Source organism: Somniosus microcephalus, chromosome 16 (assembly GCF_052327205.1).
Source record: "Somniosus microcephalus isolate GS21.2 chromosome 16, FLI_Smic_1.0, whole genome shotgun sequence".
NCBI classification, from domain to species: Eukaryota; Metazoa; Chordata; class Chondrichthyes; order Squaliformes; family Somniosidae; genus Somniosus; species Somniosus microcephalus.
The window spans coordinates 41,783,411-41,808,179 of record NC_141002.1 but is presented as its reverse complement, the minus strand read 5'-3'; the positions used below and the strand labels follow the sequence as shown (position 1 = coordinate 41,808,179).

The following is a 24,769-nucleotide window of genomic DNA, read 5'->3' as shown; positions in this document are numbered from 1 at the left end:
CAAGTAACTTGTTCATTTCTCTACTTTACTTTCCAAATATCCAAGTGTGGTTGGTTGGCTCCTCAATTTTAAGATATATTATATATATATATATACTGTAGTACCTATTCTACCAATTTATATTTGCACTTCCTGTCACATATTCTGGTGTCAGTGTTTTATTTTGAACCAAACAAAATGTCTAATCAGAACTGAATGTACAAATCCAACATGAGAAAAGTAGGTTAAAAACTACAAATGAGAAATTACTAAAGAATTATGAAAGTGACTGTTCCTGTGATGTTGCTCAGTGTGAGTCGGAAGTTTTACAAGTAGAGGCATGTTCCGCCCAGCATCGGGAGTCGCACAGAGCTCGAGGAGCACTTTGGGAGGAGGGGATGCAGGGCTCTTGGAACACTGGAGAGAAAAGTTCTGAGAACATTGGAGCTGGTCCAGTCTGACAGTACTGGGTTGCTGGGATCTGGCAGAATTGGGGGTGAGGGTGGGTGGTTGGGGGGGTGGGTTGAGAGCAGGGATTGTGGGGGAGATGAACTCGGGAGAAGGGGACCCAAACTGCCCTTGACCCCTTTCAGACCATTAGTGCCCCACACCACACTCCCTCCTGCCCATCAGCCTCCTCCCCGACCCACCTTCATCCCCTTTTATGTTCTCGGGTACTGTACCCCCTTCACTGCTTTTCCCATAATCAACTGGTTCTTTATTAAAGTACTTAAAAGTAAATGTTCTGCTTCAGCATTCTTGTCACAGGCACGGTTAATGGTTAGAATATTGCAGGCTGGGGTATGCAGTGTCCCACTGTGTGCTCCCCCATGCACCAGGAATGCATTAGCAGATTAGCAGATCTAACTGATGGGCTGCCAGCTGATGTGAAGTGAAAGTATCCATGGCTTTTGAGATTGGCTGTTTATGTGCCCCCAACCCATTGCATTGGAAATGTTTCTTGGGATTAAAAAAATGAATTGATGTCAATTGTTGATTTTAAATCTGAGATTGATAGATTTTTGTTAACCAAAGGTATTGAGGGATATGGGCCAAAGGCGGGTTTCTGGAGTTAGGCCACAGATAAGCCATGATCTCATTGAATGGTGGAGCAGGCTCGAGGGGCTAAATGACGTACTCCTGTTCCTATGTTCCTAAACCGGGTAAAGCATGAATTTTTCAACTCCTTGAGTTTGTAACTTAATAAAAACTTAAAAGATTGCTAAGTTTACAAGAAATGAATAAACTTACCTATATGATAGTGTTTTCTGTGTTTGAAATGCCTGTAACAATGTTTTCCTCTAGAGACCTGAGTCTTGAGCTCATGCAGTTTCCCAGACCTATCACTGTTAATTAAGGAGACTCAAATGAGTAGGCATTCACTAATAGTATGTACCCCTGCATACAGCTTCTACAAATTAGAATCAACAGCAAGGCTGGCCATTCACTGAGCATTCCAGAACTTGCTGTCTGTAAGCTCTGTCTCCTCATTTGGAAAATTGCTGAGAACAAAAATAAGAAAGATAGAAAGGCTTGCATCTATATAGTGCATTTCACGACCTCCGGACTTCCCAAAGCACTTTAAAATCAGTGAAGTACTTTTGAAGTGTAGTCATTGTTGCAATGTAGGAAAGGCGGCAGCCAGTTTGTGCAAAGCAAGGACCCACAAACTGCAATGTGATAACGCCCAGGTAATCTGTTTTTAGGTGTTGGTTGAGGGATAAATATTGGCGAGGACACTGGGGATAACTGCCCTGATCTTTGAAATAGTGCCATGGCATCTCCTCTCATCCTTCATTAATTTACTGGTAGATCTGAGATGGTTTTTGTGTGCAAATTATTCAGGTGGATTTCATAACCATATTAGTTAGAGAAGTGACAACTTCACAATGTATTCCATTTCCTTTCCTTCTTTAAAATATCTCTCAATCATGAGTAAAGAATCTTAATTTTTTAAGAGATAATTCCTTTTCATCATCTGTGGAGACTAATCTGGGTCTCTAGACTGGCCAGGTAGCTTCATAACTGGCATTAGCTGCAGGAACTATGCTAAGGGTTCCATAGAGAGCAGTGCAGTTATACATCCTTTCAGAAGGTGCCAAAGTCTGCTATGTACCTGAACAATGTAGGCTTGAATACTTCTTAATTGCAACCTAGGGCTTGATGGGAGTCCATTCTAAAGTTATTCTTTTATATGCCTGCTTGGTGTTGTCAGCTGAGCAGATGCTTGGTGAGTATAGAACCCTACCGATCAGGGAAGGTGCAAGCTATGAGGCTAGTTACTTTGCCTGAGGGAGGGGAAATTATAGAGAAAAGTACTCCACGTCCTGCATAACTACTTTATGGCATCATTGGTGGAATTCTGGGAGCAGGCCCTGTTGGCCTGGAAATTGTTCATGGTGTTAGTGGAGAAAATAACCTTAAGATAACCTTTCTTTTTTTAATGGGTATATTAGTCTTAGAATTTACCTGTTTATTTTTCAGAAATGTAGGTCTGATTGACCCAACTATTCAGATTCTCCAGTTTCTTCACAGATTAAGAGGTTTCCACAGCGATACATTGTCAGCAGGTAAGAAACCACACTTGTACATGCCAGCTCTGTGATTCATCGGCCCAGTCTATATTTGCTGACATAAATCGGGCCCATTATGGGTCCCTCTTCCCTCTCTCCTGATTCAATATGATTCTAGCTGCTAATAGATTGTATCCAGGGCTTTCTCTCCTTAGCGTTACTCTGACCACTAATGTCAGTGATTCCAGCCACTGTGTACTATAGGTGGCAATTCTTGCAAGAATTCCTGTCTATAGTATGCAGCATCAGGAATCGCTGCTGTTAGTGGTACCAGTAGCATTGAGGGGCCTGGTCCGGTCCGTTAGCAGTTGGACTCTGAGTGGGATAGAATGAATGGCAATGAAGAGGAAAGGGAAGGGGGAAAATGAAGGGGAGATGGATGGGGGAAGCAGCTGGGAATGGAATTTTGGAGTGGGAGAGGAAGGAGAGTGCCAGTATTAACTGATGGGGAAGAAGGGAAGAGCACCAGCTTCACCGGAGGGCGAGGAGGGGGAATAAAACTGCCAACCTGAACTGGGTTGGAAGGAAGTAGCATGCCAGCTTAATAGGAAGTGCAGCACGTATGAACTGGTGGGTTGTTGGGGCAGTAGATTGCCAGGTTAAATTGAAGGGAGTTGGGAGGGAGGAAGAGAGAGACGAGTGGTCATATGGACTGGAAGGGTTAGAGGAGGAGAGACTCTCTGAAAGTGAGCAGTTTGGATAGGGTACAGTGTCTGAACTGGGTCTGGAAGAACCAGTGTTGCACAGTGAGTGGGAGTGTTCGATGTAGGGCAGTGCTGAGTTAACATCTGGTGAATGATGCTGTGGTCAGTTTGTTCATAATTCAAATGTCGTTTTGTTTTTCCTATTTTTTTTCAAGATTAAAAATCTATTAATTGTTGAGGCTAAAAGTGCTTAACATGAACTGAATACATTATTTTTTATTTTAAATATTCGAAGTTTCCTGGGGGAGCATTTACCACCAAGTTTGTGCTACAACATTTGAATTTTTCTGTGAAGTTTTTCATGTACAGTACTTACTTTTTCTTCAATTCAAGTGACGGAATGGAGTGCATACTTACAGTTTAAGTTACTTGTTTTCACATGTTATAACTGGGACCATTTTTGAGTTGTCAGCTCTTTTAAAGCTGTTGGCCAGCTTTTACAGGTTTTCTAAGTTGATGTATAGATTTTTTTTTTAATTTACAAGATTTAGAAGAAATGCCTAATCAAATTGATCATTTTCCTTGCTTTGGAAACTGGGGAGGGGAAATTAAATACTGTGAATGAATAGTAAGATCAATAAAAATCTAGAAATAACTAGTTCTTAAAATATTCTTTGCTGCAGTTACAAATCTTCAGAATGTTTTCTGTATTCACCCTGTTCTAATTTGTGTTTTTTTTAATGAAAAAGAACAAGACAAGCAACAGTTGTGGTTGAAATAAACAGCTGTGGTTTCCAAGCAATGGAAAGTACTTCTGTTATGATGTATTAATTGCAGAAGTAAAAACTGCAGGCTGAGAACTCGCTCCCCATATCAATCATTGCAGTGGACTAAGAACCAATGAGGCAGACAGACTGATTCCCATTCATCTTGGATTAAAACCAGAATATTTTAACTGTGATCAGCATGGATCATACACATGGCACCATCTACATTCAAAACCGATGTGGTAGTCCACAATCCAAATGTTGACAGAAGGTTTAAAAACACAATGCGGGGGAAAAAAGTGAGTCGCACCCCCTTCGGGGCTCTAACTTTGCTGGGGAGCTACTTTTAGCGCCCCGAAAAAATGAGTACTCCCGTGGCCAAAATTCATCGGTAGCGCCCCAAGAGGGAAGCGAGGTGCTACTGGAAGCGCCCGCCTCCCTCTTGGGGTGCTGCACTGCGGCACGTCGCACCGCGGTACTGCAGGCCTTCCTCCCCTTCTTAAAGGGAAGGTGCCCAGCGCAGCGCGAACGGGGCCCAGCTGGGCCATCAGGGATCGGAGTGCCAGCAAAAGTGCCTGCCACTCGAGAAGTGCCGGGCTCACGGAGCGCAGCCGGCACTCTGCAGGGGGGCGGAAGAGGAGGCCGGGAACGGCAGAGGGGGAAGGTGCTGGCAGGCGGCCAGCAACGAAAATGGTCGCCCGGCACCTTCCCTTTAATTAGCGCCGTCCCCCCTGACCCCGTCTGATATAGCGTCTGGCAGTAAGTCAGAGGGCGCTACTGAAGATTGCGGCTGGGGCGCTGCGCAAGGAGATGACGTCATCGCCGCGGGGCACTAACGGTTATCGCCGCCGCTAACCTCCCGCTGAATTTCGCAGGAAGTGTTGGCGGCGCCGCACCCGGGCACTAGTTGCTTTGCACCCCGTTAGCGTCCTCTTAGGGCGCTAATGGGAGGCGCAAAACAACCGAATTTTTAGGCCAATGTATTTTGCAATAGACCTTCAAACTTAGTTCTCTTTCTCTGTCTCTGTCTCTCTCTCCCATCTTGCATATTGTAAACTGAAAAAGGTTGATAGTTACTGTTTTTAAAAAAGTTTTATTGCATCTGTCATTCAAATCCAATCGGGAAAGCAGTTAAATATTTAACAATTTATATGATTTTTTTCAAAAAAATTGAGGAAGATCATACAATGGATTTTTTAAATTGGTGATTTGTATATTTTCTTAATATGCTGTTTACAGGAGGGTATAATGACTGCATATTTATCCATTGGTTTTATACGCATCACAGGGCAGGGGAAGCAGTTGGACATGGGTGCACAAGGGTTAGCCTTTTCTATTGATACTGTCTTGTGTTCCTTTTATGAAGTAGGCGACTTCTAGATTTGAACAATTTAAAAAAAATGTTTTTCCAGAAGTGTAATGGTTGGCTATTTCACCAATTTGAGAAGGCCCAGTTCAACTTTCCTCAGCTCTGAACGAGGTTGACAGGCTATAAATGGTCTCTATAGCCATGGAGGAAGCCTCTCATTCTACCAGTTATGCTTCCTCTGTGGTGGTCCAAGGACAAATGAAATATAGCAAGACTGGCAAGGAATCTTGGATTGCTATTGACCTAGAGTCAAAATTGTATAAAAGTTCTTTTTAAAAAAGAAGAAATATCTCTTTAGAAAATAAGTTGAGGTGCTAATCACTTTTTTTTAAGTAACAGCAGGAAAATCTGAAAGACTTCTTCCTCATTACTCCTCGGGTGTCTTGTCCAATTCACTCATGGTATGCAACCATGAGCAAATTGTACAAAACACCATAGGAGTAATGAGGAAGAAGGCTTTAAGATACCTTTGATACAGCAGGCATAGTTGGTTAAGAATCTGAATCTCTTTATTGATCTAGATCAGTAAAGAGATCCAGGTCAATTGGAATTTTCAAAAGATAGATCAATAGATTTGTGTTAGGTTAGGCTATCACGGGATATGGAGAAAAGGCAGGTAAATGGAGTTGAGGTACAGATCAGCCATGATCTAATTGAATGGCAGAACCGGCTCATGGGGCTGACGTTCCTATATCAAGTTTCCTTCGGGCAGAAAACCATTTTTGTCCATTATTTTGTTTCAAAAGACTTGGAATTTTGGATCCATATGTAACTTAGACCTTGAGAAAACGCATTCACCAGAAGTTGAGGCTAATAAAATCATATGCAATTCAAGCATTAGGCTCAGAAGCCTAGTTATTATAGATATACATAGATGTTACAATGCCAAAACAAGCAATTTGGCACAATCAGTCCATGTTGGCATTTGCCATCCATGTGAGCAAATAGTCCTAAACACATTTATTTGACTTGTTCCCATATCACTTTATCCCCTTTTCCTTCATCCACCTATTCAATTTAATCTTGAATGTTGAAACTAACCCTGGAAGTGAATTCCACAGTCCCACAATTTTTATATATAAATGACCTGTACTTGGGAATAATAGGGAGTACAATTTTGAAATTTGTGGATGATACAAAACTTGGCAACGTAGTAAATCATGAGGATAGTTGCAGATTTCAGGAGGACATAAACAGACTGGTGAAATGGGCAGACACATGGCAGATGCAATTGAATGCAGATAAGTGTGAAGTGTTGCACTTTGGGAGAAACAACATGGAGAGGCAGTATAATCTAAATGGTACTATTTTGGTGGGGGTGCAAAAGCAGAGGGACCTGGGGATGTATATTCACAAATCCTTGAAGGTGGCAGGACAAGTTGATAAGGGAGTTACGGAAGTGTATGAGATACTTGGCTTTTTAAATAGGGGCATTGAATACAAAAACAAGGAAATCATGCTAAATCTTTACAAATCTCTGATTAGGCCTCAGCTGGAGTATTGTGCACAATTCTGGGCACCACACTTTCGGAAGGATGTCGAGGCCTTGGAGGGGGTACAGAGGAGGTTTACCAGGATGATACCAGGGATGAGGGACTTCAGTTATGTGGAGAGATTGGAGAAGCTGAGCTTGGTCTCCTTGCAGAGAGGTTAAGGGGAGACCTCATTGAGGTATTCAAAATTATGAGGGGTTTTGATAGAGCAAGTAAGGAGAAACGGTTTCTTTTGGAAAGTGGGTCAATAACCGGAGGTCATAGACTTAAAATAATTGTCAAAAGAACTAGAGGGGAAATGAGAGATTCTTTTTTTTTTTTTTTTTTTTTTTTAACAGAGTGTTATTATGATCTAGAATGCACTACCTGAATGGGTGGTGGAATCAGATTTGAGAGGAACTTTCCAAATGCCTTGATACAAACATGTATTTGAAGGGAACTAATTTGCAGGGTCATGGGGAAAAGCTGGGGTGTGGGACTAATTTGGACAGCTCCTTCAAAGAGCCGACACTAACATGACGAGCTGAAAGGCCTCCTATGCTGTAAGATTCTATGATTCTAACTCTCTGTAAGGAAGTTTAAGAACATAAGAAAATTATGTATCTGTGGCCTTCATTCTAGACCCTGAAACTATTGGAAACAGCTTGCTTCTATCAACTCTCTCATCCTTTTATAATTTTAAACAGTTCTGTCGCATTGCCCGTTAACTTGTGTTGTTCTAATAAAAAAAAGCCCCAATTTTGCAAGTCTTCATATTTGTAATTCTGTAATAACACCATCCTGGTGAATCTGCATCGTATCCTCTCTAAAGCCTCAATTCCCTTACTACAATGTAGTTGCTGAAGACCTCTCTGTTCCTTTTTCATTAACTTGACTTCTATTGAAAAGGATTGAGTTGTAGTTCCACAGTTCTAAGCAAGGTCTTATCTGTTATGTGCTCTAAACCTATAGGTTTAAGTCGTTTTGTCAGACCATTGTTCCTTGTTCTCATGCCATAACTTCTGTAGCTGTCTGAGTTTTCCATCCAAAATGGTGTGTGTACGCTCCCCACTTCTACCATGAACTACGCAACCAAAATAGGACATCTTTGCCTTGATACTCTGCACCAACTCTATTGAATCATTGCTGTGTCTTGCTGGCATCACATTTCAAAATCCTGGTCCTTAGTGCTAACCTTCGGCGTCTGGCTGTCTACACCATCTTATTTACCATCTTATTTTCATTTACATTTGAATATGTCTGACCTTCCACATGACGGTTACATTTGTGAAACTTCTCCCACCATCCAATTTGTCTTTTGATTTCCTTTGAGCAATCACTAACTGATCTTCAGGGATCCAATATATTCAAAACTCTCAACAAAATTGAGCTGCTGCATCCTCCACATACATATAGGAGTAAAGCCTAGCTTGATAGGTTCTGGAGAAACCATGTGCAAAGCCATGTCTGCTTAGGTGTTGCTAAACACACAGAGTAGCCATTTAGTTTTTTCCAGTGATGAGTCTCCTGCGTCAACTGCAGTCGTCAAGTCCTCTGCATCATGTACTGCTTGTGGACTAGCTCAGGAACACTTCCAGACCATAATACAAAGCAAGCAAGCATGTGTTTGGTTGAAATAACAAAATGATGGTTGATTATATCAACGAGCGGAAGGAGGGACTTCCTCTGTTGAGATGTGTCCTGCTAATACACTGGTGTCTGGATCATGAGATTCCTTCTTGGCTCAGCATTTATCTATAATAGATAATATAGTAGTAGATGCTCTTTGCCAAATTGCAGTTCATCTTCACAGATTGAAAATCTACCCATTGTAATTCAATAAAATTCAAGAACTGGAGGTATCCAGAGATGAACCTTTTTACCTTTTCAGACAACTGACATGTGCTTTGCTTCTCCTTGAGGACAGAGACCACATCAGCCGGAAGGCCAGTTGGTGTCTCTATTTCCTGGAAACAGAATTTTTTATAACGTGTTTCTTCCATTCCCCTGATCCTGTGATTGTTCAAGAAATAAATAGAACATGGTTCTTGGGCCCATGGTAATGAGCAGGGGTAGGAGGGATCTCCTTGTTGGGCGCCCAAACATTGTATTGGAACCTGGAGACATTCAATCTAATGCCCTCATTATTGAAGGATGATGACTATTAGACCAGAATTTCCTGTTCTCAGTGATAAATACCTTGATCGGTTTCTGCAGGGTGTTCATTAATAGATTAATCCCATAATCAGGGAAAAATTGTGCAGTGATGTTCTACTACTGTAAGTTGATTAGCCTTCTCTTGTGATGCACTGCATATTCTGGAGTATCTCTCTCATCTGTTTGAAATTGCTGCAATTTGCTTCTAATTTGCAGTTATTTCAGCATTTCATAACTTGCTTATGCCAGGTTCCACACACACGTTGACGACACCCAGCTCGACCTCACCACCACCTCTCTCGACCCTTCCCCCGTCTCTAAATTGTCAGACTGCTTGTCCGACTGAATGAGCAGAAATTACCTCCAATTCAATATTGGGAAGACTGAAGCCATTGTTTTCGGTCCCCGCCACAACTCTGTTCTCTAGCCACCGACTCCATCCCTCTCCCCAGCAACTGTCTGAGGCTGAACCAGACTGTTCGCAGCCTTGGTGTCGTATTTGACCCCAAAGTGAGCTTCCAACCACATATCCACGCCATTACTAAAACCGCCTGTTTCCACCTTGTAACATCGCCCGACTCCGCCCTTGCCTCCGCTCATCTGCTGTTGAAACCTTCATCCATTGCTTTGTTATCTCTAGACTTGACTATTCCAATGCACTCCTGGCTGGCCTCCCATCTTCCACCCTCCATAAACTGGAGCTCATCCAAAACTCTGCTGCCTGTATCATAACTTGTCCCAAGTCCCTTTCACCCATCACCCCTGTGCTCGCTGACCTACATTGTCTCCCGGTTAAGCAATGCCTCGGTTTTTAAAATTCTCATCCTTGTTTTCACATCCCTCCATGGCCTCGCCCCTCCCTATTGCTGTAACATCCTCCAGGCTTACAACCCTCCGAGATATCTGCACTCCAACAATTCTGACCTCTGCATATCCCTGATTTTAATCGCTCTGCTATTGGTGGCCGTGCTTTGAGCTGCCAAGGCCCTAAGCTCTGGAATTCCCTCCCTAACTCTCTCCACCTCTCTACCTCTTTCCTCCTTTTAAGATGCTCCTTAAAACCTACCTAATTTCTGCCCTAATGGCTTGGTGTCAAATTTTGTTTGATAACGCTCTTGTGAAGTGCCTTGGGACGTTTTACTATGTTAAAGGTGCTATATAAATACAAGTCGTTGTTGTTGATGTTGGCATTGTTGATATCTTGTTTTATGTAAGCCATTTGGGAATTGTGCTAATTTAAGATGCCCTTGATTCCCATTTGGGACCTCAATTTAGTGTTTTGCAGTTTAATTTACCCACCATTTGAACCTCTTTTGTGTGAGATTGGGTTTCTTCTATGGGAAATTGCACTGCTGCTAGTATTACTTTTGGATTGCAGGTAGTTTATGAATGAAGTAGATTGTCTACCTGGTAGGTTCAATATTTTTGAATCATCTTGAAATTTAGTTTAAGGAGTTTCTGCCCACACTCTCTCCCTACATTTGATGATAACTACTGATGAAACTGGTCATGAGCCTGTCATAGATTATGGACTTTCCTTCCTTCAGATCTAAGCATGGGTTCTGTTCTCATGTTGTCAAGTAGTGTCTCATATGAACATTTTACTACAGAGGTTGAAGAGACACGATGAAACACTGTATCCTTGGCATACACCTTTTCTTGTCTCAAATTATTCTGTGTGTTTATCATTCATCTGATTGGTGCAAAAAAGAGCAACTCCATGTTTACATTGCATCAACGGGACTTGCATACTTCCAAATTGTGATAAACGCATCAGGGAACATGCCAACAGTACAGAATGCTTTCATCAGTTCACAAAAGTGCTCATCGGTAGCATTGCCCTGCCTTGCATTGCTACATCTCTCTGTTGTACCAAAGTCTGTTCATCTTGCTCACTGTAACAACTATATTATTTTGTACCTTTTGCAAGGGGTTCAGAAGAAGCAAGAATTAGCACCTCCTCTCACCACCACCACCCCCCCCCCCCCCAACATTGTATGCCCCTACTATAATCTCAGTTTCCTGGTGATTTATTCCTTTAAGAATGAAGTTAACCACATTGCTCATAGCTAGAGTCTCCGGAATGTTCCTGAACAAACCACAATGGCTATTTCACTGTTGCACGCAAGGAAACTGGGCAGTTACCTTGATAGTCTAGAACTCTTCTCCAACCTTGATGCCTGAGATGATTGCTAGGTTAAATTAGCCCTCAAAGTATATTGATGATGGAAACTCGTCCACAGTCCTTTTCACTATATTGGAAACCAACCTGATAACCTTGAAAGAAAATGTATTCTCTGGAAGTAAATTTGAGAGCATGAACCAAGTAGACTTCACCTGGGTCATACCTTCCTAGATATGTCTGTGACTCACTGTAGCTTCCCAGATTTTTTTTTTCTTGGAATAAAGGATCCCACCTGGAATTTGTGCCTTTGGGCCAGCTGAATCTCTGGATTCTGCTAAACTATCTGCAAATGTATGATAAACATCTTTCCATTATCCACATCAAATTTTTTATTGGCATTGCTCTAGTTATTGAATTGAGGTTTGGTGGTCTTGTTACAGGGGTGGTTTTACTAGAAGGATTTGTACTCAGCTGATCAGTAGAAATTCACCACATGTTTTAGGTTTAATCATTGGAAGTGGGGCAATCTTAAAGCAATAACAAGTGCACTAAAATTACTGGAACTCCATAAACTGTAATTATTTTTATTTACTGTAGTTTTTTAAAATGCTGGAGACAGTATAGTTTTTATTTCTCAGCTGTTGCAGTATGGATTCAAGTGGTACTGTTGTCTAGACAGATCTTAGTCCAAGCAAAACAGTTGCAGTAGTATTTAGTATATGATTCACGGTGGTGAAGAAGGCAAGGTCTCTGATTTAAGTAAATGCAAAATGCAGTAATGAGAATGATAACAGCTATTACATAAGTATACAAACTGGTTGTAAAATTTGAAACCAAGAAGGCCTCTCTCCTGACGATTAACAATCATACAGTTCTAGAATGCTACAGTGCAGAAACAGGCCATTTAGTTTATTAAGTTTGTGCTGGTGATTTTCTCCACAATGCATCTAACCAAACAAACTCTCCTGCCCCTTTAATATTCCTTTTTTTCAAGTAACTCTAATTTCCTTTTTTTAAATAATTTATCAGGAGTACTGACTCTATTCTAAGGAAAAAACATTCTGGCTATGGCACTGCTGGGTTAGGGAGATGAAAATCAACCAGTATGCCTGCTTTTAATCACCAACCAGCAAGCCCTGCCAGAAGTGCATGTGTGTGAGGACAGGATTGGGCTTGCTGTGATATCCTGTATAGTTCAATAGCCTGCCAACAATGTTTGTTCATGAATAATGGGCAATAAGAGGCAATGTAGAGTGACTGGTGTCTGTGAAACTACCCCAATAAGGAGTCAACAATGTGTAGAGAGGATAAAATTAGCAGAAAGGGAAGTTAGATGTTCTACTTTTCATACAAGGGCTAAAAGGAAAAGGAGGAACTTGAAAGGAAGGCTTAGAGAATCTTGCTTTATTATTCATATAATTCATACGCGGTGTGCTGCCAATCTCGGTTGTATGCATTTTCTGAAAGAAACCTAGATTCTGTTTGCATGCAGAACGAGAAATCATCTCAACAGGTTTTGCAGGCCCTGCCTGGGAGCCTATTTGAACTTGGTGATATTGCATCACCTTGATCTCTTCAGTCTATTTTGGGCATTGCAATGATTGTGTCCATATCTGATTTCAGCAGTTCATGTTTCATTGTACAGGTGATTCGCTCTTCGTGTGCTGTGTGGCCAGATTTGAAAGAGGCCTTTAACTAAGGAACAATAGGGATAATTCTTGGGTCTGTGCACAGTTCTGGTGGAAAACAGGAGTGGCGGGATATTGGACCTGACTCTGGAAATTGGCTGTGTATAAGGGTACAAATTGTTAGCTTTTTGGTTTTTTTAACACTAGATACGCTAGCATCTCCCAGCAGTAGGGTAACAGTAACTTTCCAATGGTACATGGTGTAGCTTTTAGTTCGATGCGGTGGTGTAGCCTAAGATGGTGTGAATGTTGATATTGTAAGAGAGCCTTTCTAGATCTTGTATTCTTTAAGGGTCTTCCTGTTGTGTTTAACTCTTGGTACAGTCAGTTTCTCTGATATTGGTAACAATGATTCTGTTGCTTTTCTTATGATCCACAAAAAATAGGGAAAGTACATTAAATATTAAATGAAAAATAAAATAAAATCGACTTTCTTCAGTTCCTTTAAATTGGGACATTGGCCCTAGATTAATAGGGGCCAAAGTACCACCCAATGAGCTTGTTTGTAGCCTCTGCATAGTGATGCATGCATAATTTGGCTCCCACTCCAAAGGAGCAGGAGTAAATTCAACAGGTGTAAAGCCCCAGAGGAAACTTAATTGCTGTGCAGGTTAGACAGTGACCAAGCGAGAGCACTGCCCACCCAGTTTCCCAGTCTGGGTTAGACAGTGACCAAGCGAGAGCACTGCCCACCCAGTTTCCCAGTCCGGGTTAGACAGTGACCAAGCGAGAGCACTGCCCACCCAGTTTCCCAGTCCGGGTTAGACAGTGACCAAGCGAGAGCACTGCCCACCCAGTTTCCCAGTCCGGGTTAGACAGTGACCAAGCGAGAGCACTGCCACCCAGTTTCCCAGTCCGGGTTAGACAGTGACCAAGCGAGAGCACTGCCCACCCAGTTTCCCAGTCTGGGTTAGACAGTGACCAAGCGAGAGCACTGCCCACCCAGTTTCCCAGTCCGGGTTAGACAGTGACCAAGCGAGAGCACTGCCCACCCAGTTTCCCAGTCCGGGTTAGACAGTGACCAAGCGAGAGCACTGCCCACCCAGTTTCCCAGTCCAGGTTAGACAGTGACCAAGCGAGAGCACTGCCCACCCAGTTTCCCAGTCCCCATTTGCCAAATCCTGCTGATCTGAAAATTCACTGAATATGTCCTAAACTAGAGATGTTTTCTTTTGTTTGTAATTGATAGACATGGAGACCAATGCTTCTCTGTAGTCACAGAAAAGCAATTCAATGAACTATAGCAGACAATCCATGTCATTAAAGAGCAAGGAACTTCAAAGAAAAACTGCAAGTGCTGCAAATACATGCAGCGATCATGCATTTTTAACACCTATTAAATATACTCTGTTAGCTCATGTACTATAACTAACTGTTATTGTTTGATTTTTAAATGTTGTAAATTTTGCTTTCTCTCTTTTCTGTGAGGTTCCCAGGTCTTCATTGTCCTCTTTCAGATGGTAGAGCAGGGCAGTCTGGACTTCAGACTTGGCTGTAGCCAGGATTGCTGTTTTGGGCTACAATTGGCTTCATTCTGTTTTCCACTTGAGAATGTTGTTGGTCAGCTGTTACTAGGCTTCTGCTATAACTACTCTGAATCTGTTGCTAGCTAGTTGGAAGAATGACACTGGCTCTGATTTTCTTCTCCTTCCCCCTCCCCTTTCCATTTTGGAGGAAACTGAAGCACTCAGCCGAATTTGGATACTGCACTTTGATATCCAACCTGTTTTAAATGTTTAAAATGCCAAGTGTCAAAGAGTTAGTTTACTTTGGAAAAGAAATTAGAATGGATTTGCAAATTTCAGATCTCTCATTGTTATCAGTGATCTGGGTGTCGCGAACAATGCTTTCGATGCTTTGTACACCATTGGTTTTCAAATTGGGGTCCTTGAACTCTCGAGGGTCGGCGATGGGATCCAGGGGTCTGTGATGTTATCTGATTTCTGTCAGTTTGTCACCTGATTTCTGCATTTTTTGACTTGCTAATATGCTATTTATACTGTCTACTGATAAAAATGTTTCTGTTTTCCTTTGGATAGGTGGCACAGTCTTTGGGAAGTTAGAGTAAAGGGTCCTGGAGAATGCATCAATTATTACAGGCAATCTAACACAGAAAAGATTTGAAGACCACTGTTGTATACTGAGTTCTGAGCCTCAAGACAGTGATTTGAAATTCACATTTGGCATGCTCACATGCTTCCTGGCAGTCCATTTCAGGGCAGCAATGATAAAAACCTGGTGCACATTATCCATCCTTTCTCTCTCTCTCGGGCCAGCCCACAATTAGTTTGCGGTAGAAGACCAAAGAATTGAGCAGAGAGGAAAAGCCTTGTTTTTCTTTCCCCTTGTATATGTATAAATAAAACAACCTAGCTGCTTGAACACACTTTGAAATTGCTAAGGACAAAAGTGATTCACATATTCTTAGTGCTTGAACAAATAAAGTGAAGATTTCATTAGCTGATAGGAATTTTTCACACGAACAACAGTTTAATCAGTGCGGTTTCTAAATTATCATATTTTGCTGATCTCTTATGCATATTTTTCTGGTATAGTTGATTTTTGAATATTTAACATACTTCTTCAGTCATGTCAGTTGTTTTGAGAGTCCTTGTTAATATACAATTTGGTTACTTTAGGAGAGAATTTGTATTTCAGAAATTTGTTCTAAAAAATGTCATCTTGTTTTGCTTAGCTTTTCAGTGTGGCCTTCAGTTCCTTGGCAACCTTGTAGCTGGCAATGAGGAGTCGAAGAGCATCGTTTGGAAAAATGCTTTTCCGGATCTTTTCCTGTGAGTGTTGCACCAGATTTATTTATGTAAATGGATGATCAGTTGATCCAGATTGTTTGTTCGTTCCAGTGTGGGATATCAAACAGCCCATTTCATGTATTTTGTTTTGCTCATAAAGGTGTTCTTTTTTTGTATGGTAGTAGCAAAAAACAAATCAAATGCCAATATCCAAGTCAGATATCCAGGCCAAAGCTTCCGGTGTAACAGCGTGGATATCTCGGTTCTGAGGCGGTTGATAGTTGTCCACTGTTTGCGAGGAAGGTTTGATCCTTCAGGTTGAACTGTGGGGTCCTCTAAGAAACCCATTTGATATGTCGCAGTTCTTCCGGGCATTTCACCATTGGTCGTGAAGGCTGAGGGGAAATTGCTGAAGGGCTTCGGCGACGGCCCAAAATGGCCTTCTAGATTTGAGACTGGATGGTGGTAGGTTGTTCAAGTTGGCCTGGAACAACTTATCTTGCTCATCAAGGTAAGAGACATCAGTGCTTAGGAACACATTGCACAGGTTCTCAAACAGTTCACTTTTTTTCGTTTGAAGCTGTAAAATGTTTCCATCTTGCCTGGGGGCCACATATTATCTTGCTGAAAGGATAGATGGGTCACCTGCTCAGAGGTTTCTGTGTCTGCAGACAGGTGTTCAACAGCAATGCAGGCTCTATTCACCCCCTGATTTATTCTTCTCTTTCCACCCCCGTTCTCTGTTCAACACCTAACTGTAGTTGAGCGGAGGAGTTCAGTGGTCAGGTGCAGCAAACTTGCATCCCACCACAACAGTACCCCAAAGCTCAACATCCCAAAATAACATATTTTTAAGTGTAAAATAAATGCTTTGTTGTTTTACCAAGAAGAGGTTATATGCAGGGTTATGGATTTGAGACAGAAAACATTTAAATAATTGGGCCATTTAAGTGTTCTCAGCTATTTGTTTATGTTCCATCTGTCTTGGGATAAACCATTGGCTAAGGGGGCAAATCACTGGTACAGCATTTCTTCCCAGAAGGGCCTGTAAGGAAAAAAATGAACTGATTCTTGAAATTGAGATGGTTTAACTTCACACACTTCAACTTAATGTAATTCAGTCTTTGACATTCAAATCTTTAAGAGATTTGTTCAACACAAGCATATTGTTAATATTGAGACTTCAATTTGAGAGCATCAGTTGTATGTCTTATGATTAGCAAAAATGTATTTGAGTCTTGAACAGTCTGGTAGTTATTTAGCTTCCTAACTGAGTTGGTGAGCAGCTTGTTAAACCAAGAATATTAAAGCACTTACTTCCAATATTTAGATGTTTCAAAGTGATGGGAGATCTTTGCATCGTCATGGCTCCATCTTCTGAAGATTCAGATCCAAGCTGAGACTAATAACCGATTTGTATGCAAATTTGACATTATGCCCATGTTAAAGAATCTAAAACCTATGTGCAGAAAAAAAATGAAGAAACACTATGTAAAGAACATTTTCTGCCAAGTTGGTTCTAACACCTGAAGACTAGAACGTCCAGAAGCCTTTGTTATCTGTCTTTTTGGGCGAGTGGTCAGGGGGGACAGCGGTGGTGGGTTACCTTTCTGAAATGCTCCACATTCTCTCTCTTGCTTTAGAACATAGAAATCATTCCAGGGCTAGAGTAAGACTCTGCCAGATGATGGGTGGGAGTTGTTTATAGGCCCCCAAACAGTAGTTGTAATGTAGGGCAGAGTATAAATCAGTAAATTAGAGGCACATGTAACAAGGGTAATGCAATGGGGGACTTTAATCTACATATAGACTGGGAAACCAACTTTGCAGTAATAGTGTGGAGGACAAATTCATGGAATGTATACAAGATAGTTTTCTAGATCAGTATGTTGAGGAACCAACTAGGGAACAGGCTATTTTAGGTCTAGTATTGTGCAATGAGAAAGGGTTAATTATTAACCTTACAGTAAAGGGGCTCTTAGGGAAGAGTGACCATAATATGATAGAATTTTATATTGAGTTTGAAAGTGATTTAGTTAAATCCGAAACTAGGGTCTTAAATCTAAACAAAGCAAACTACGTAGGTATGAGGGGCCAGTTGGCTAAAGTAGATTGGGAAACTACATTAAAAGGTATGACGGTAGACAAGCAATGGTTAGCATTTAAAGAATTAATACATAATTTACAACAAATATACATTCCTTTTAAGGCACAAAAACCCCACAGGAAAAGTGGTCCAACCGTGGCTATCAAGAGAAGTTAAAGATAGTATTAGATCAAAGGAAGAGGCTTATAATGTTGCCAAAAAGAGTAGTAAGTCTGAGGATTGGGAGGATTTTAGAATTCAGCAAAGGAGGACCAAGAAATTGATAAAGAAAGGGAAAATAGAATGAGAGTAAACTAGCGAGAGACATAAAAAGACTGTAAATGCTTCTATAGGTATGTAAAAAGGAAAAGATTAGCGCAAGTAAATATGGGTCCCTTACAGGCTGAGACAGGAGAAATTATAATGGGGAATAAGGAAATGGAAGAGAAATTAAACAAATACTTTGTGTCTGTCTTTACAGAAGAAGACGCAAAAAAAAAAAACCTCCCAGAAATAGTGGAGAACCAAAGGTCTAGCGAGAATGAGGAACTGAAAGAAATTAGTATTAGTAAAAAAAAAGTACTGGAGAAATTAATGGGACTGAAAGCCGATAAATCCCCTGGACCTGATGTCCTACATGCTAGGGTTTTGAAAGAGGTGGCTATAGAGATAGTGGATGCAGTGGCTGTCATCTTCCAAAATTCCATAGATTTTTGTTCCTGCGGATTGGAAGGTAGCAAATGTAACCCCACTATTTAAGAAAGGGGGGAGAGAGAAAACAGGGAACTACAGACCAGTTAGCCTGACATCAGTAGTAGGGAAAATGCTCGAATCTATTAAGGATGTGGTAACAGGGCATTTAGAAAATAATAATAGGATTGGGCAGAGTCAACACAGATTTATGAAAGGGAAATAGTGTTTGACGGACCTATTAGAGTTTTCGGTCGCCTGAGGGAGAGAGAGTTTGAAGACCAGGACCTCAAACCCAGCACCAAGCTCATGGTCTACAGAGCAGTAGTGGTACCCGCCCTCCTGTATGCTTCAGAGACATGGACCATGTGCAGCAGGCACCTCAAAGCATTGGAGAGGTACCACCAACGCTGCCTCTGCACGATCCTGCAAATCCATTGGCAGGATAGGCGCGCCAACATCAGTGTTCTCGCTCAGGCCAAAATCCCCAGCATCGAAGCTTTAACCACGCTCGATCAGCTCCGATGGACGGGCCGCATGTCCGATACGAGACTCTCAAAACAAGCGCTCTACTCGGAGCTCCGACACAGCAAGAGAGCCCCAGGTGGGCAGAGGAAACGCTTCAAGGACACCCTCAAAGCCTCCTTGAAAAAGTGCAACATCCCCACCAACACCTGGGAATCCCTGGCCCAAGACCGCACAAAGTGGAGGAGAAGCATCCGGGAAGGCGCCGAACACCTCAAGTCTCTTCACCGGGAGCAAGTGGAAGCCAAGCGCAAACAGCAGAAGGAGCACATGTCAACCCAAGCACCCCACCCACCTGCCCCTTCAATCGCCATCTGCCCCACCTGTGACAGAGACTGTAGGTCCCGCATTGGACTCATCAGTCACCTGAGAACTCATTTTTAGTGTGGAAGCAAGTCATCCTCCGTTCCAAGGGACTGCCTAAGAAGAAGAAGAGGAGTTTTTTGAGGTTGTAACTAGCAGAATAGATAAGGGAGAACCAGTGGATGTGGTGTATTTGGATTTTCAGAAGGCATTCGATAAGGTGCCACACAAGAGGTTATTAAATAAAATTGGGGCTCATGGGATTGGGCGTAATATACTAGCATGGATTGAGGATTGGTTAATGGACAGAAAACAGAGAGTAGGAATAAACGGGTCATTTTCGTGTTGGCAGACCGTAACTAGTGGAGTACCGCAAGGATCAGTGCTTGGGCCCCAGCTATTCACAATCTGTATCAATGATTTGGACGCAATTCTGAAATTCGAAAAGCTCTGAAAACCGAAAGTTTTTTGTGGAGCGTCACTCGTGTGCACGACATGACCCGAGTGGCGCCAAACATGACCCGACCCGGCCGATGCTTGACCCACGCAGGTGTGAGGTGTCAGTTGTGTTTCAGCGCTGCTACCAGTCACACGTGCGTCTGCTGCTGCTCTGATATTTTTTGTTATTTTGAGTTTAATTTCACTGAAAATGTCAAAAAGAGCTGCAGATACCCCTACCGTTCTGAAATCCGAAAAATTCCGAATTCTGAAACACATCTGGCCCCAAGGGTTTCGGATAAGGGATTAATAACCTGTATATCCAAGCTTGCTGCTGATACAAAGCTGGGTGCGAATGTAAATTTTATGAGGATGCATGTAAAGAGGCTTCAAGGTGATATAAACAGACTAAGTGAGTGGGCAAGAACATGGCAAATGGAATATAATGTGGAGAAATATGAAGTTATCCACTTTGGTAGGAAAAATGAGAAAAGCAGAGCATTTTTTAAATGATGTGAGATTGGGAAATGTTGGTGTTCAGAGGGATCTGGGTATCCTTGTACACGAATCACTGAAAGTTAACATGCAGGTACAGCAAGTAATTAAAAAAGCAAATGGTATGTTGGCTTTTATTATAAGAGGATTGGAGCATAAGAGTAAAGACGTCTTACTGCAATTATGTAGGGCCCTGGTGAGACCACACCTGGAGTATTGTGTACAGTTTTGGTATACTAGCCATAGCGGGAGTGCAACAAAGGTTCACCAGACTGATTCCTGGCTTGAGGGAAGATTGTCCTATGCGGAGAGATTGAATAGACTAGGTCTATATTCTCTGGAGTTTAGAAGAATGTGAGGTGATCTCATTGAAACATACAAAATTCTTTCAGGGCTTGACAGGGTAGATGCAGGGAGGATGTTTCCCCTGGCTGGGGAGTCTAGAACCAGGGGTCACAGTCTCGGAATAAGGGGTCGACCATTTAGGACTGAGATGAGGAGAAATTTCTTCACTCAGAGGGTGGTGAATCTTTGGAATTCTCTACCCCAGAGAGCTGTGGAGGCTCAGTCACTGAGTATATTCAAGACAGAGATCGATAGATTTTTGGATATTAAGGGAATCAAGGGATATGGGGATAGTGCAGGAAAGTGGAGATGAGGTAGAAGATCAACCATGATCTTATTGAATGGCGGAGCAGGCTTGAGTGGCTGAATGGCCTACTCCTGTTCTTATGATATCGCAGGGGATAAGAGGATTTTACCTATATAGGAGGGATCCACATCTTCAACAGTCTTGGAACTGTTGTGTTAAGTGCTCCTTTTAGAACTTTTGTTGTCATATGGCTTTTTATATTGTAGGTTGTCTCCTTGCTTTCAGTTTCAGCATGTTGAGCTAGTGAGTTACAAGGTCTTGCAGATCTGCCCTCTTTTGTTTGGCTTTTGGACCGGATTATTTGAAGAAATCATCTAAAATTGTGTCAAAATACTATTTTTCTCAAATTTATAGTACTTATAATCTTTGACCCTGCTTCCCTTGGAGGTCAAGTGCATAATTATTTGAATTCTGGCACATTATAAGAATAAAGATTTATGTAAATTTAAGCCGTTTTTTTCATTTGCCAATAATACTTCAGGTCACCTGTCACCAGATCCATTTGTAAGATCCATTGCCACTTGGCACAGTCCTTGTTCCTTTATCAGGTTTTTGCCTGGACTACTTTTTTATAAAAAAAATCAAGAGGCTGTACATCAAACCACAGGTAGCCCATCCCCATTTTTAATGGCATAATCCATGCCCATCTATCCCAAAATTTCCTTTTTGAAACCCTACAATCTGATTTCCTCCCTGCCTGTGGTGCAGAGACTGCTTTCGTCGGTCATTACTGACATTATCTGTGATTGCATTAATGGCCCACTTGCCCTCTTTGCTCTCCTGGATCCCTCTGCAGGGTTTGATGCAGTTGCTCACTCTATTCTGCCCCCATCATTTGTGAACCACCTTCAGCCCTCGCCTGGTTCCACTCCTCCTTGTCCCAACAAAGCCAGCGTAGCTCCAGTAACAGCTTCTCCCCCCTCACACAGTTATCTCTGGGATAGCTCATGGTTCCATTTTTTGCCCCTTCTATTGCATAATTTCCCTTGGAAACGATCTCCACAGACATAGGGTCAGTTTCTTTATATATTCTGACACCGTCCAACTCTTTACTACAACCCATACCTATCCATTTTAAAGACCGTATTCTTCCAGCTCTATGCTATTGCCTGTCTTTGCACCATCTTATTCCTTCCACTGCTGAAACCATTATTCATCTATTTTGTTGCCTCAGGGCTCAACTTGTTGAATGCCCTTCTCAAAGTTTGTCTTGTGGGTTGAAGATGAGTTGGAGCTGGTTGTCCTCAGCATACATGTGGAAGCTGACCCCGTGACTGGATGATGTTGCCAAGCTGCAACATGTATATGAGGAGAGGAGGGGCAAGGATGGATCCCTGGGAACTTGTATGGGTGCAGGGACGCGAAAGGGAAGCCATTGCTAGAGTAAAGGTAGTCCCATTGAGCTGAAGCAAGGGTAGTCTCACTGCGTTGGACAACAGTGGAGAGGCATTGGAGGAGGATGGTGTGTTAGACTATGTCAAAAGCTGCAGAGAGGACAAAGAGATAATGTGTCACGGGCACAGAGGATATAATTTGTGACTTTGATTGGGAATGTTAAGGTGCTGTGACAGGGGCGAAAATCTGATTGGAGCGCTTCGAACATGGAGTTAAGGAAAGGTGGAAATGGATTTGGGAGATGACGACATGTTCAAGGACTTTGGAGATGAAAGGGAGGTTGGAGATGAGGCTGTAGTTTACCAGGGCAGCGAGATCGATGTTTGGTTTTTTTTGAGGCGGGGGAAGGTGATGACGGGGTGGGGGTTGGTGGGTTTGAAATGGAGGGGGACAGTACCTGAGGAGAGGGAACTTTTTATAATGTCAGCTAGCATGGGGGCCAGGAAGAGAAGTTGGATTGTCTATAGTAAGAACATAAGAAGTAGGAGCAGGAGTAGGTCATACGGCCCCTCGGGCCTGCTCCGCCATTCAATAGGATCATGGCTGATCCGAATCTAGACTCGCGTCCACTTCCCTGCCCTCTCCCCGTAACCCCTAATTCCCTTATCTGCTAGGAAACTGTCTATCTCCGTTTTAAATTTATTTAATGTTGCAGCTTCCACAGCTCTCTGGGGTAGCAAATTCCATAGATTTACTACCCTCTGAGTGAAGAAGTTTCTCCTCATCTCAGTTTTGAAAGGGCAGCCCCTTATTCTAAGACTATGCCCCCTAGTTCTCGTCTCACCCATCAGTGGAAACATCCTCACCGCATCCACCCGATCAAGCCCCCTCACAATCTTATATGTTTCGATAAGATCGCCTCTCATTCTTCTAAATTCCAATGAGTAGAGGCCCAACCTACTCAACCTTTCCTCATATGTCAACACCCTCATCTCCGGAATCAACCGAGTGAACCTTCTCTGAACCGCCTCGAGAGCAAGTATATCTTTTCTTAAATATGGAAACCAAAACTGCACGCAGTATTCCAGGTGTGGCCTCACCAATACCCTGTATAACTGCAGCAAGACTTCCCTGCTTTTATACTCCATCCCCCTTGCAATAAAAGCCAAGATTCCATTGGCCTTCCTGATCACCTGCTGCACCTGCATACTAACTTTTTGTGTTTCATGCACCAGGACCCCCAGATCCCTTTGTACTGTAGCACTTTGCAGTTTCTCTCCATTTAGATGATAACTTGCTCTTTGATTTTTTTCTGCCAAAGTGCATAACCTCGCACTTTCCAATATTATATTCCATCTGCCAAATCTCTGCCCACTCACTTAGCCTGTCTATGTCCTTTTGCAGGTTTTTTATGTCCTCCTCACTCACTGCTTTCCCTCCCATCTTTGTATCGTCGGCAAACTTGGATATGTTGCACTCGGTCCCTTCCTCCAAATCGTTAATATAGATTGTAAAGAGTTGGGGTCCCAGCACTGACCCCTGCGGAACACTACTAGTTACTGATTGCCAGCCCGAGAACGAACCATTTATTCCAACTTTCTGTTTTCTGTTAGATAGCCAATCTTCCACCCATGCCAGTATATTACCCCCAATCCCATGATTTTTTATCTTGATCAGTAATCTTTTGTGTGGAACCTTGTCAAATGCCTTTTGGAAGTCCAAATACACTGGTTCCCCTTTATCCACCCTGTATGTTACGTCCTCAAAGAATTCGAGCAAATTTGTCAAACATGACTTCCCCTTCATAAAACCATGCTGACTCTGTCCTATTAAATTATGTTTATCCAAATGATCTGTTACTGTTTCCTTAATAATGGACTCCAACATTTTGCCAGCCACAGATGTTAGGCTAACTGGTCTATAGTTTCCAGCTTTTTGTCTACTTCCCTTCTTAAATAAGGGTGTTACATTAGCAGTTTTCCAATCTGCCCGGACCTTTTCTGAGTCCAGGGAGTTTTGGAAAATAATCACCAATGCATCCACAATCCCTACTGCCACTTCTCTCAAGACCCTAGGATGTAGGCCATCAGGTCCGGGGGATTTATCCGCCTTAAGTCCCATTATTTTACCGAGTACCACCTCCTTAGTGATTTTAATCATGTTTAGCTCCTCCCCCCCCATTGCCCCCTGTTTGTCCAGTGTTGGGATATTTTTAGTGTCCTCTACTGTAAAGACTGATACAAAATATTTGTTCAGCGTCTTTGCCATCTCCATGTTCCCCACCACTAGTTTCCCGGTCTCATCCTCTAAGGGACCAACGTTCACTTTAGCCACCCTTTTTCTTTTTATATAGCTGTAGAAACTCTTGCTATCTGTTTTTATATTTTTTGCTAGTTTACTTTCATAATCTATCTTCCCTTTCTTAATTAATCTTTGTTATTGTTTGCTGGCTTTTACCTTCTATCCTCCCACTAGATTTGGCTAATTTATATGCCCTTGTTTTCAGTCGAATACTATCCTTTATTACTTTACTAAGCCACGGATGGCTGTCTTTTCTTTTACTCCCCTTTTTCCTCAGTGGAATATATTTATCTCGAAAGATGTGAAATATCTCCTTGAATGTAGACCACTGCTCTTGTACCGTCTTACACTTTAATCTGTTTTCCCAGTCCACTTTAGTCAATTCTACTCTCATACCTTCATAGTCTCCTTTATTTAAGC

At 42.2% G+C, this 24,769-nt stretch overlaps 1 protein-coding gene across 7 annotated transcripts in view; it reads left to right on the top strand.

Moving 5' to 3' along the window:
• The window catches only part of LOC147106100 (ataxin-10-like), a 135,755-nt gene that overhangs the window by 16,021 nt on the left and 94,965 nt on the right, over positions 1-24,769 (top strand). For all 7 annotated transcript variants that reach the window (XR_015081354.1, XR_015081355.1, XR_015081356.1 and 4 more), the window contains exons 3-4: positions 2,464-2,549; positions 15,470-15,566. Coding sequence is in view for 4 of the 7 variants with exons in the window: in XM_086008859.1 (XP_085864985.1) it covers positions 2,464-2,549; positions 15,470-15,566 (183 nt within the window). In the remaining 3 variants the exon portion in view is untranslated. The remainder of the gene's footprint in view (positions 1-2,463; positions 2,550-15,469; positions 15,567-24,769) is intronic.